We start from the raw sequence: 13,725 nt of genomic DNA on the forward strand, positions 1-13,725 counted from the left end.
AAGCAAAGCACTCCAAAGAGATACAGAGGAGGGGGGAGAGAGACCGCGGAGTTCGAGTACAACCGAAAAAAATAATGGCAGGGAAGAAAACACGAAGAAAGGGAAATGGCGTTTAAAAGAGGGTGAGAAATGTGGAGATGTTTTCGAGATGCTGCTCAGCAATGCGGCAGCGAGGCTGAAGGGGGGCGCGGGTGGAAGTGGGACGGATGGGATGGATGGGATGAGAGTGGCAGGAAGAAGAAAAGAGACGGAAAGGAAGAGCAATAGAACAATAATAACATCTAACCTGGAAACGCAGAAAAGGGAGAAGAACTGTTGCCCAACACCGGTGACATGATGGGGGCACCAGTATAGAGTTTATCGCTGGGTAGACAGGCGCATTGGAGAGGAAAGGGAGGGGGGGGGTAAGCTCCCCACGCAGTCGCCACACGCACGGGAAGGGGGCTACATAACCGGAGGTGGTGGTAAAGAGAGGTTCATAGGGGCGCGTGGGCGTGCGAAAGGATGGGTGGGTGGGTGGGTGGGGTTAGGGGGGGAGGGAGGGGGGATAACAGTCACACTCGCAGAGTACCAACCCCACAAGGACGCGCACACACACACAAGCGGACTGCACCCCCTCCCCCAGAAAAAAAAAACCTTCGGGACGTGGGCAGTACAACACCGCTGTTAATATATTTATAAAGGCACGTATTAACGTAACGGCCTGGCCAAATACACACACACACACACACAGATGCATACATGTACACATATATAAATAAATATATAAATATATATATATATATATATTCAAAGCACGCACTCTTAGCTCGCTCCTAAGGAACGGGCACTCGCTAATGATGCGTAACCCAAGGCAGGTGCAACCGACCTCCACTAAATAAGGTTGGAAGGCGACGCAGGATCCTCTTCCTCGGACACAGATTTCTCGTCTCCCCATCCCCAACATTGATCCCAAACCACTGCGCGATGCGCTATTTCCTACCCAAGACAAAAGCTTCAAGGTGTGTTACATACAGGGAAGGGCGCGAGGCTCGACAGTGGCGTGCGCTTCATAGGGTGAGAGAGAGAGAGGGAAGGTGTGCACAGCGAATACACATTGCAAAAACAAAGCGCCAGTCGATCAAGGACACCCAACAACTGTTACTCATAAGAGCACCAAAAGAAAAAAAAAACTGCGGGCGGCGAACCTGTGTAGCTGCCCCCGACGGAAGCAAAAAAGGGGGGATCGTGGGGGGTTACGGATAGCGGGCGATGTGACAAGACACGATACCTCGCGCCCTGTGGTACTCCCCTTCTCTTCGCGCCGGCCGCCTAATCGAGCTTCACGTTCGAGAACACAATACGGACAAAGATAAAGGACGCAAAGAAGCCGACAGCACCGAACATGAGTGACACAGCCACGCATACGAGCCCCATGTATACAAAGAACAGCATCATCCCGAGAAACCCTTCTACCACGGAGAAGAACATGTAATAAAATATGCAGTACAGCATCAGCCACACACCGTATGATGCCGAAACCCAGAAAGAGCGCCACCACCATCGGTAATTGAGAAACAACAGCTGGAAGTAAGTAGAGAAAACGGACATCTGCGCAACGATGATCACCACAAGCACAAATGCTACGATGAGAAACGAGAACATGTGATACATGGCACCGAGCCACACACTGGTAAAGATGGACTGCAGCTCCACATACGATGCTGCCAGGGGCACAACGCCAAAAGCCAAGTAAGATAGCACACTTTTCATATACCATGGCTGCGGTGGAATCGTGCGTGGGATGGCGTTGACCTTCACCGGTATCGAAATATTCGTTTTGAAGCCGGCCACCGCGCCGCCGACGCACAGCGGAACCGAAACACACAGCCACAACCGCAGCAAGTAGAGGAGAAAGCTGAACCGAAGCGCACTCGACGCGCGAGCGCCGTAGTGTATCAAGTTGAGCGCCAAGTACGTCACGAAGAGGAATCCGGGGAGCGCGATGGACGTCATCGCGATTGCATGCCACGAACGCCGCCGGAAGAACTTGATGAGAGTCGCAGTCACGAGTCCGTTGATGCATGAAAAAAACACAAATAACATCACAAGCAGAGTTGCCAGCATACCGCGAGAACCATAAGAGATCATACCGGCAACGGCGAATACTAACGAGGCGACTACCATGCACAAGATTTGCATGCCGCTACCAACGAGCATAGAGAGGACGACAGCCCCTCTTGGAGGTCGGAATATATCCCCGTGCACGAGTCTCCAGCCGCTGTCCTCCCAGTCACCGAGCAAGTCCTCCTCGTTGTACGACAAGATATCACGCCGCACAAAGCGTATAAGGACGTACCACAGTAGCATCGAGTGCAGCAACACCAACAAGAAGACGCTCAAGATGAAGTACCAGTGCACCTTCGCCTCGCGCGGATCGCCATCGATGTAGGCGTCCCAGCGCGTCTTCCACGAGATATCAGATTTTATCCATTCGACGGAGTAGCTGAATCGGATGTTCTCCATCTGCGTGGTCTGTGACGCGGTGACCTCGGGTAGTGTACACGCGCCGTTCCTGCCCAACTCGCCAATGTGAGTCACACTTCTGGGCCGCACCCCAAACTGCACAATTTGCACCGCTGTCGACTCGTCCGAAGTGACAGGATAGTACAAAACTATAAAGTGAAAGTGGTTGTATACCGTTATATTTGCCTGTGACTCAGTAGCCGAAAAGTTGCCAAGGGGAACGCCGATGCGAATGCGACGGGAAGTGCTGTCCTCTGGCGACGCCTCCAGCGCCGGAAGCCCATCCAGCATCAGGCGTGCCCGGTAGCGGTCCAAGATGCGCCTCTCATACCTGCCCCTCACAACTCCGTTCAAACTTGCAGAACAGATGAGAACGCACTGCTGGTCTTCCAGTACCTTGAGTCGAATGCCGGTATCCACGACCGTTTCTCCCATCAGCATCTGACCAATACTTAAATGCGATGGAGGCAGAGTTCCCTCACTCGCATGCGGAGTGCATGGGATTACGTCACGCCAGTGAAGCGGCACGATCTTGGCGTGTGAGGTAACTGAGTTCGCCAAGACATGAACCATGTCCCCCTTCGAGTAGGTCAATCCCAAGTTGTGCATAAAAGGAAAGCCGATGCCGTATGCATGCAATGGTGCCCAACAAAGTACAATGGCCACGAGGCACAGCGCCACACGCGACATGGTCGCTGCCGTTGAGGAAAAAGGAGGTACGGGACGACGTCCCAAAGCCTTTCTTTTCATCGGAGCTAAAACACACGTCTTCGAGTTCGTTACAGCAGTGGTGTGGTGGTGTTGGTAGCGGGAGGAGGAGGAGGGGGAGGAAGGGGGCGACAACGGGACCAAAATACGAAACCGTCACAAGAATGGACAAATATACATGCATATACATATATATACGAGGAGCTTCTCTTGTGTCAATCGAGAATGTAAAGTGTCACGCCGTAGTCAATGTCAGCGGCACAAGTGCCGTTGAACGTCAGATACACAAGAAGAAATGATACGTGGGGAGGGGAGGAGACATGGGAAAGGGGGGGAGAAGCGACTTTCGGGAAAACTGTGTGCCTGTGCGCGCGTGTGTGTGTGTGTCGAATGGGAAGAAGAGGGAAGGAGACAAGCATAGACTAAAGGAAAAGAGCATTTGTAGTATCTGCCATTCCCCTCTCTTTGTCACCCAATCGCTACTCAATGGAAAGACGGTATTGGCAAGTCCATGTGGGAAGAGATTCGTTGGTACGGAAACCGCGCGTGTGCTTGCAAGCGCCTGTGTTAGGGTTGCCCTGTTGGGCCAGAGAGTACATGACTGGGCGTCCGAATGTGTACGCCTTCGACTTTTCATGCCTTTTTTTTTTTTTTTGGGGGGGTAAAATAGTTTTTTTGTAGGAGGGGAGGGGGGAGGGCCTCTCGCTCCCGCTTTACCTCCCTTTGCTCCTAGCGATCTATATATGTAAATCTGCACACCTCCATGTGCCATCCTATTGATCGCACATGGAAGACACAAGACCTGCACACATTTATAGATACATATATGCCTGTGTAGGTGTGTACCAGGCTGGGGGGAAGAGAGGGGGGGGTTAATAGTGCGTGTGGCGGGTAAATGACACGAAGAAAGGAAGCCGAGCAGAACAGCTGAGGGAAACAGGAACATGCGCGAGCGGACGATAGCACAAAACCGTACAACTGCAACACCAAAAGGAGAAAAAGTCTAGAGTCGATAGACAAATATGGGCAGAGAGTGCACTAAGAAGGGCTTTCCAGGTGTTGTGTGTGTGTGTGTGTGTGTGTGTGTGTGTAGGAGGGAAGGGGGCGGGGAAGATGATGACTAGAGCCCAAAACGGCAAATAACAACAGCGACGTAGAGCACAATGGCAGCACACCCACACATGCGAAAGGTCTACAGCAACGAAGGGGAGAAAAATAAGAGAAATCGTGCGGCGGAAAACACGGCATGAGTGAACCACAACGCAGAAATATATATGCTTCAAGACAACAGCCGCAGGATGACCACATGGTCAGCGCGCCCCCAATGCTTGGTGAGAAAAAAAGTCACGAAATCCGAAAAATTTTGGGCAAGAAATGAAAACAAAGAACCGCAGCAAATATAAAAAGTGTAGACCGATATGACGTCGAGGGAGGGGGGGGGGATCGGTAAGAGAAAACATTTGTCCTCTTCCCCAGATCCACAAAAAAAAAAAAAAAAACGAACCCCACCCGTGCAGTTCACCTCTCATTAAAACTCCCCCCCCCCTCTCTCTCGCTGTGTTTAGCTTCGCTGCCCCGACATCATCACTATCAGCCGCACTCCACCTTGGCTATCATCGATGTCGGATTGCGCGCACACCAAAGCCTCGAAGGAGCTCAGCTGCCTCGGGTAGATGCGAATCTCTCCACCTCGTCTATGAACAACTGGCGTAGCTGTGGGATAGTCAAGGAGATGTTATCGTCATCCCAGTGAAAAGCATTCTTCGCCTCAGAACCGCCAACGGTCTCCTTCGGACCGGTCCCGCTCGACAGCCAAGGATGCGCTTTGGATTCTTTTGCGGTGCGCCGCTTCTCAGGATTGTAACGCAGGAATCCGTAGATGAAGTCGACAAAGATGGTGTAGAATTCCTCTGGCGTACGTGACTTGGCGTGTGCAAGGGTGACACCCTCCGCAGAAGTCGCCTCCTTTTGCTTCATGTTGAAGCCCTCGAAAAAAGAGGTCTCATCGAAGCGCCACCGAAGCTCTGGTACGTACTCCTCCAGCGTCTTCCCATTGCTGGGGGGCAAGGAAGAGAGGTAGTGCATCGCCTCCTTTGACGTGCTTGACGGCAGATCACGCTCCAGGTCCGGTAAGCCCAGTAACTCGACTATAAGATTGATCTGATTGATGTAATCCCTTCCCGGAAAGAGCGCCCTGCCGGTAAACATTTCGACAGCGAGGCATCCGACAGCCCACATATCAGCGCTGTAACTGCAGTGATTGCACACCAGCAGCAGCTCGGGTGGCCGATACCACCGCGTGAACACGTACTGCGTCATGGTGTCGTCGTGCCCGATACCGCGCGCAAGACCGAAGTCGCACAACTTGAGGTTGCAGACCGAGTCAGTCAGGAGGTTCCCCGGCTTCAGGTCACGGTGTAGCACACACGCGCTGTGTATGTACTGCAGTGCGCGCAGCAGCTGAATGGCGTAGTACTGGCCGTGCCTGGCAGTGAGACGAATGCCCCGATAACCCAGAATGTCGTGTATGTCTGACTCCATCAAGTCTGTCACCAAGTAGATTTCACTGTATGTTTCCATCGGGTCCGACGACTTGAAGAGATCCCGTAGAGAAAGAATGTTCGGGTGGGAGAGAAAGCCAAGAAGCTTCACCTCGCGCAACACCCGCTTTGCGTTAGTTGGGCTATCAAAGAGATCTGAAACCTTTTTAATCGCAACTGACTCATTGGTAACCGCATCAACAGCGCTGCATACAAAGCCGTACGCGCCACGCCCCACAAATTCCTGAACGCAGTAGCGCTCCGGTACCTCCAGGCGGTAGTCGTTCACACCAAACACGTACACCTTGTTTCCAGCCGCATTGGGGCCCTCTACCTTCGTGAGCATCATTTTTTCGCCCACTCTCCTGATCTCTCGCTACCTCCCCCCCCGCCCTACCTAGCCTTTCGCTGTACCCTCCAACTCTCGTGTTGGCTGCGATTCAAACACCCGCGTGAAGAAGGGCGGAGGACAAAAAAAAAATCCTAAGAACCCAGAACACGCTTGGGAGGACCGGAGTGTTTTGGGGATTGGTGAACAAGGGATAGAGATGCGCACGCGATCCACAGAACTGTGATGATACGAAATGTGTGTGTGTATATATATATGTGTGTGTTCGTTCCTAATTGTGGTCAATGTGCTCACCTGTGCGTACGTGTATATTGCGAAGTGCATGGGGCGCAGGAGAGGCGCGTGAAGAAACGGGGGAGAAGGGAGGGAAGGGGGGGGGGGGAACGGGTGAAGCAGCAGCAGCAACAGCAATACGAGATAATTTGTGACTGCGCAAGAGGCAGCAAGAGAACGAAAGTGTGTGACGTCTGTCGCGTGTCACCTCCCCTCTTCCCTCTCTTTTCACCACCTTTTTTGTTCGAATGGCTATCTTCAGCGCGGCTGCGCACCGTTGTGGACCATCGACCCCTTGGAGGAAGAGTAGGGGGGGGTTGGAGGTTGGAGGTTGGTTTACTCCTGGAGGGTCTCCATTTTGGTATTTGGACTTAATGGAAACCCCATTTCACAGGTAGAGCGAGCAAGGGCAGATGACGGCTACAGCGGACACACACACACACACACACACACACACACACACACACACACACACACGAGCAAAGATACACCAAACATGAGGAGGAAAAAAGAAAGTCCGTAACAAACCCAAAAACGGAATAATCGAAATCTGCAGGGAGTAGAGGGGGGGGGGGGGGGGAGGCACACAGGCCTTTGCTTTACGACCACCACCACCCACAAATGTTTGCCTTGGTGACTCTACATTTTCGGTTCCGCCGCCGCTCACGTAACCCACATCCTCCTCTCTCCCTCCATTAATGCCCATGCGCTACGGTGCCAAAAAAAAAGGACGCCACTAAAGAGGAAAGAACGCACGTAGACGCGCACGGACACACACTTACAAAGAGTAGAAACACGGGTTTATGGTGATGATTCCTTGATGGGGCTTATTGGCCTTTTGTATGGACAGACAGACACACACACAGACAGAGAGACCATTGAATACAAGAAGAAAAGAGACTGGAGAGAGAGGGGAAAAAAAGGAAGTCACGAAAGGGGGAGGGAGAAAGTGAAGAACTTAGATTTCTGGGACAACACACAACCGCTGGGACCATCATTGCTCCGCTCCTCACATACACACACACACACACACATGCACCTCATTCCCTCTCTTCGCTCTTCACGCAGGCTCAACTACTCCCCCCCCCGTCCCTGTATGAAAGACAATGCAGTCCATCACAGGAGATCCAGAGAAAAAATGGATCAAAACCCGTGGTACCCGTGGCGGTGATGATCTTCCCCCCCCCCCTCTTCCCTGCCGGATGCAGCGCCATCCTCTCCCCCCTCCCCCCCCCTTCAACCCGCCTCAACTCCCAACAAAAAGAGACGCACACACAGACACAGGCAGGCCCCGGCAAAAGATTAGTGAGTAACACCACGAGAGAAACCAAAGGGGTGGTGTGGGCAGACGGACAGACAGAGAACAGTGTCAACTAACAGAGCGGATTAAAAATATATACGACCCATTTGAAGTCCTCGCATACAAGGCATCGGAGGGAGGGGGGAGGGGAGGAGGGAGGAGGAGGGGGGGGGTACGTCGAGGGCTGAGAGCGAAGGAAAAGGGGGGAGTGATCGACAGGCAGACGGGATACCAAAAGGACATCGGCACGCGCTAAAGACGCACACGCATGAGAAGAGGCTGAGGTGAAAATTCACAAGGGGTAAAGACAGGCAAACGGGGGAGGTCAATCCAAAGTAACAACGAAAACACAAAATGACGTGTTTCACTGCACCAAAGGCCGCCAGAACGACAAGAGGGGGGATGGGGCGGTGAAGAAAACCAAATATACACGTCATGAAGGAGTGACCTGCTTTTTGTGGGTCATGTGCAAAGAGAGGGGGAAAAGAAGGGAAAAAAGAGGGTAGCTGACACACGTCACTAAGGCAGACGGAGGAGATCCAAGGTCAAGATAAACACACACACACACACACAATTTTTGCAGGAACGTATATGTATGGAGTGTGTGTAACATGCAGGTGGGTGTGTGTTTTTGGATGTGCTCAGGGAGAGAGGAAGGAGATTTGGGGGGCAGCATGAAGAGTTCCGTTACCAACCAAGTGTTCAACGACACCACCCTCGCCATTGCACGAGTTGATCTCGCTGGGCCAACATTCGACCTCCACCCCCCCCCCAACAGCTCCTCTCTCACCCCTTCCTCGGAAGTATGCGTATGTGTGTACACGTAGGTGGGTGGGGGTGCCTTCGAGTGTACGCCCCACACCCCCTTCAGCGATAACCGTATTAGCGTCAGCTACTCCTCCCTCTACCAAAAATAGCGGACTCCAAAACTAAGAGGGCAGTCACGGCATACAAGTCCACATCAAGGAAACCCAGCAGTGTCTTCAAACCAGATGATCCATGCGAGAAGTAATGAAGATGGTGCGTCTCAGCGGTCACCTCCCCATAGCTGTTTTCCACTCCAATCAAAACCCCTGCCCTGCATCTCCCAGCTGCACGAATCCACCTCCCTCCCTCCCTCCCTCCCTCCCTCCTCCTCCTTCCCTCCCCAATCTCCCTACACGCTCCGGGAACCGCCCCTCCTCCGCCTTTCCTCTCCCCTCTATCTATTGCGCAACTTTCAGATTGTACACAGAACCGGTTATAAAAAGAAAAAACAACGAAAGCTATACACACACACACACACACACACACGCAGAGGGGAGGGAAGGGAGGAGGGAGGGGTGAGAGCCGGTGGTAATATGTGCGCAGAAGAACACAAACATTTCTATATATATATATATATATATATATTAAACAAACGCATAAATGAGATGTGCAGCAAGAGGCAGCTATGATAAGTGCTTGTGGCTCATATGGGTGAAGAAGTTATCCAGGAGGGAGAAAACAGGTAGTGATGGCATACACATGGACGGCTTTACTAGTTATTGCCTGCGTTGGCGAGCGCCTCGAAGAAACTCTTCTCATTTCCCGGTGCAGGGCCCTTGCCGAAGAATGACCACTCCGTCTCCACGTCCACCTCGTCGCACATCTCGAACGCGACTCGCATCACAGGCGGTTGCACATGCAGTTTGTTTTTGGTGAAAGCCTGTAGCAGCTGATAGCGCATCTGCAAGGCCTCTGCCGTCGTCATGTGGCCGATCTCCGCCATCTGTGCGTAAGCAGTACGGCAAGGCTTCTGATTGCGTGGAAAGGGTGGGCCAGGGATGAAGGATTTGGCTCCAAACGAATTGACTTTGGTGGTGCCTTCGGCAAGCTGGACCACTAGGCAAGATATGTTGTCCTTGCTGCCACATCGGATCGCTTCATCACATACGCGGCACGCCACGACTGCCAAATCATCCCAACACTTCAACTGCTGCTCCCAAACGAAGCGGCAGACGTCCTCGTTGGAAAAACTCCCCTCAAAGACACCGTCGCATGCGAGAATGATGAAGTCGTTCGGCTCGCATTGCACCATCGACACCTCAGGCACGGCGATGACCTTCTGCATACGATAGTCCCTTGCACCCCTGACCTTAAAGGACGCATCGCCAAAGGCGCGCGACACCGCAAGGTCTCCGTCGACACGGTTACCGACTACACTACCACCGCAAGCAATGATGCGTTCCTTCTCCTCTGGTGCGTACGGCTTGTGATCCTCTGTGGCAAAAATCAGTTTACCCCCGCGGCAGACAAGGATACGAGAGTCGCCAACGTTGGCAATGGTCACGGAGAGGTCTTTTCGGATAATGCAAAACGTGCCAGTGGTGCCGCCCTCGTTGTTCACCTTCATGTAGGCCTCATCCACCTCTACACACACTTTTTCTAACATCTCCGCTGTGATGGGCTCCTGCAAACTCTTCAGCCGCTTTGGTAGCTCACCTGCCACGTAGCTGCTACACTCGCCGTTACTATGCCCGTCAAAAATGCCAAAGTACGCCACGTCTGCCTCGCCTGTGGCAACTAGCATGTGAGCATCCTCCATGGAATGGCGGTAGCCGTTCTGCGAAGCGCAGGCAGCGTTTACAAACGAGTTCCCAGCACGGTCCACGACCTTGCTAAGGACAGGCTTCGGTAGCATAAGACCCATCGTGAGAAAAAGGGGGGGATGGGACTCCGGGGCGTAGTGAATATATATAAATATAAATATATATAAATATAAATATATATATGTGTATGCTATGAATAGGTATGGCGGAACAGGTCGGAACGCTGCGTCTACGGGAAAGGAATATAGATCGGTATCACGAGACAGCGAATAAGGGGGATGCAGAGCGAGCAGATGTGTGGTAGCGCCGGGGGGGGAGGGAGGGAGGGGGGGGAGCTCTAAACGTACAATGGCGTTGGGCGGCGCTTAACTGCGTAGCACCACGCACACAATCAAATCGGGAAGAAGCACAACAAATCCGTGATGAGATGAATAATTGACGAATGAAAGGCGGAAGGGGTTTGGAGTGGAGCAACACGTGAAACACGGAAGGACGTCGCACAAACAAAGAAACCGAGGACAACCACACGGCGCTTTGAGGCAGCGAAACAAGAAAGTGGAGAATCAGAAAAGCGATGTATGTTTGGGTTGTGATACCTCCCCCCCCCTCCCATTGGAGTAGGGGGTGCCTGCCTGCACCCACACAGATACGCGCTGTGTGTGAGAGAGGGAGGGAGGAAGGGGGGGAGGGAGGGAGGGAGGGCTGAGCACAAGTTTAACGACGTGGAGCTCAGGTAATCGTTGACCCTGTTGTGAATTCCCTGAACGTACGGCAGCAGATGCCGATGGGGGGAGGGGCAAGAGATGAAGCCGCTCCGTCAGCGAGGAGGTTGGTGTGAACCCTGTCGCTGATGACATTGCTACCAAAGGCAAGACGGGCTGGCGGGTGACGGGAACACACGCATACAGAGACGGCTACACGCGCACACGTGCTAAGTGGAAAGAGTCACATAGAAAATAATTTTTAAAGCAAGAATGTACACCCAAACAAAGACAAAACTAAAGAATAGGCGGGGGGTGATGGTGGTTGGAATCCGCTGACAGACGGGACAGCGAGCAATAAGAGGGAGCCACCAAACAGATGTGCAGGAGCATAGGAACATGCGTCAACGACCCCCGCACCTCTGAATGCAATCAGACTTGATGAGGGCGCGACGAGGATGTGTTCGTTCACTTTGGCCAACTTCGCTGAGCCTTTCGAATAAGCACCACCTGTACAGTCTCCCAACACCGCCGTCTGTCTCCCTCATCACCCCCTCGCCCACGGAAAGCGGTGCGTACATGAAGCCATCAAACCCAGGGAAACAATCATGATAAAGGGACAGGATAAAAAAAAAGAAGGACGGAAGAACCAAAAACAAGAATAGAAGAAGCCAAGACCACCGCCTTGGCACCGAGTGCACAAAAACGCGCATAACCACAACGAGCATCAACAACTCAGTAACTTCAGTGAGAACTGAGGAAACCAAAGTCCGGTGTAGTAATGAGACGAGAGGGGAACGCAGAGGGGGTGCGGATGTGCGCCCCAGTAAGGCCCCTTCTCACGTTGATCTGTAGCCGGAAGCCAAGCACAAGTCTTGGCACCCAGTCCCGCAAACCATCGCGAGAAGAGAAAAGGTTGAGCAAAGAGAAAACATCGTCACGGTGCGCCTTTAGAGCGCGATCAGATCTTGAAGATGAAAGAAAAAAGATGTAAATTTTTAAAAAGAGGGGCGCAGTGCCAAGGCGAATTTTTGACACCGCGGCAACAGAAAAAAAGGGCGGGGGCCGCACATGGCAACCCCCAGAAAGAGAAACCCCACGCAGAGATGATGAAGCACATAATGAAAAAAAATGACGCCCTGTTACCCTCCTTTGTGGTGATCTCCAGGAAGGCCAGGCACTAAGATGACGTGGTGCACAGGCGCTGTAGCAAAAGAGTTGTGGCGTCCAATGTCTCTTTTTCTGCGGTCGTCTACTCCTCCTCCCTCACCTGAGATGAAGGGGTGACACAGCCCAGGGTAGAACATCAATTCTTGGATGCACGCCCGTGAGAGGCAGCCATGAAGGCCCTCGATTCGGATGCCGATAGTGAACCCCCACCTGACCAGTGGCAGCGTCACGGGCCCGAGACCCAGGAAGATCGGCAGAATATCACCACTTCTAAGAGTCAGCAGCCAGGGTTTATGTGTATATATATATATATATATACATATATACACACATGAGGTAGGATCGGAAGAGTCCTGCAGCAGCGAGCGTGTCTGTATAACCTCCATAACAGCTAGTGTCGACGAGAGCAATGCGCATCTCACCCGATCCTCACTGCTCACAAATGAGAGACCTCCCCCCCCCTACCTCGAGAGCAGCACTACGTGTCGACCTCAACAGAGGTGTGATGCGTTCCAATGGTTGCTTCGCGCTGCACAATGTGCATCTATGCGCGTGCAGAGGTAGAGAGGTGGTGGGGGCGGGGAGGGGGGTTTAAAAAACTCGCATGCTTTGCAGCACAATGACTGCTCCTGAAATAATGTACACACATGTACATACATATACATGAATATATAAGCCTAGATGCCTACCACTACTCAATCTGCATGTCGTGAAACGTTGTTTTCCAGACAAATCTAGCGTGCCCGCTGCCGAAGAGGAAGAGATGGAGGGGGGGGAGCGGAAGAAGTGTTGGCACAGAGCACGCCTACGTTACCGCCCGCCATAACCTCTGTATCCCGTGTTACCTCACTTTCCTGTAGGACCCGCGCCGACTACAGGCGAGAGAGAGGCGTGAGCTCAGGGACTGAACAGTTGCGGCCCCATTATCACTCACGCTAGGTGACGTATGCGCTAGTAACGGCGGAAACCCGTGCCACTCATTGAAGCGAGTGTCCCCCTGCACCACGCTCTCCATCCAATCCGTGTCGTCATTCACCTCCTCACGTGACATGGATATTGTTTCATCGCTGACTGTAGATGGTGGGCGAGCGTGTTGCCTACGGTGCGTGGCGTTTGCCTGCCCCTCGCAAAAAAAGGAGCCAGAGTCACAAGAATTGGAGGACAGAGAAGTGGTGCGAGAGTACACACCTTCGGAACTGCTGTCGTCGCTCGCCTCCAGCAACTTGTTCTCCCGGCAGTACGCGCAGAGGATAACAACAAGAGCAACTAAACCTACACCAACACTCACACTTATAAATATCACAAAGAACTCAAGAGTGACGTTCGACCACTTGTAATCAATAAAAGGAGATTTGCTAGAGGGGGGCGGTGGAGATTGTTGGTCACCACCATCACCACTCGCGACGCTGCTGTGATGAGACCCGGTCACGTCGGATGAGGTTTGGGGGCGTTGATCCTTCACGACAGCGGTGGCCCCTGCTGCCGCTGCTTGAAGCAGGACATACACGAGACGTGCCAAGAACTTCATGAGCAACAAACGTGTGCCCGTGCGGCGAGTGAGAGGAAAGATGACCGAGAGAGAGAGAGGACACGACTAAAAGGAGAAAGG

At 52.7% G+C, this 13,725-nt stretch overlaps 4 protein-coding genes across 4 annotated transcripts; all 4 read right to left on the reverse strand.

Moving 5' to 3' along the window:
- Nucleotides 1–1,311: 1,311 nt before the first annotated feature.
- JKF63_02832 (uncharacterized protein) lies at nucleotides 1,312–3,255 on the reverse strand (the record flags this gene model as incomplete). Its single annotated transcript, XM_067898856.1, has 1 exon — nucleotides 1,312–3,255. One exon carries the CDS (start codon nucleotides 3,253–3,255, stop codon nucleotides 1,312–1,314), a length of 1,944 nt encoding a protein of 647 aa, XP_067755300.1.
- A 1,614-nt stretch (nucleotides 3,256–4,869) lies between these two features.
- JKF63_02833 (uncharacterized protein) lies at nucleotides 4,870–6,102 on the reverse strand (the record flags this gene model as incomplete). Its single annotated transcript, XM_067898857.1, has 1 exon — nucleotides 4,870–6,102. One exon carries the CDS (start codon nucleotides 6,100–6,102, stop codon nucleotides 4,870–4,872), a length of 1,233 nt encoding a protein of 410 aa, XP_067755301.1.
- Nucleotides 6,103–9,194: 3,092 nt separating this feature from the next.
- On the reverse strand, nucleotides 9,195–10,346 carry JKF63_02834 (uncharacterized protein; the record flags this gene model as incomplete). Its single annotated transcript, XM_067898858.1, has 1 exon — nucleotides 9,195–10,346. One exon carries the CDS (start codon nucleotides 10,344–10,346, stop codon nucleotides 9,195–9,197), a length of 1,152 nt encoding a protein of 383 aa, XP_067755302.1.
- A 2,611-nt stretch (nucleotides 10,347–12,957) lies between these two features.
- Nucleotides 12,958–13,644, reverse strand: JKF63_02835 (uncharacterized protein; the record flags this gene model as incomplete). The annotated part of the gene is made up of 1 exon (XM_067898859.1): nucleotides 12,958–13,644. One exon carries the CDS (start codon nucleotides 13,642–13,644, stop codon nucleotides 12,958–12,960), a length of 687 nt encoding a protein of 228 aa, XP_067755303.1.
- Nucleotides 13,645–13,725: the final 81 nt, after the last annotated feature.

This window comes from Porcisia hertigi, chromosome 30 (assembly GCF_017918235.1).
Source record: "Porcisia hertigi strain C119 chromosome 30, whole genome shotgun sequence".
Lineage (NCBI taxonomy): Eukaryota > Euglenozoa > Kinetoplastea > Trypanosomatida > Trypanosomatidae > Porcisia > Porcisia hertigi.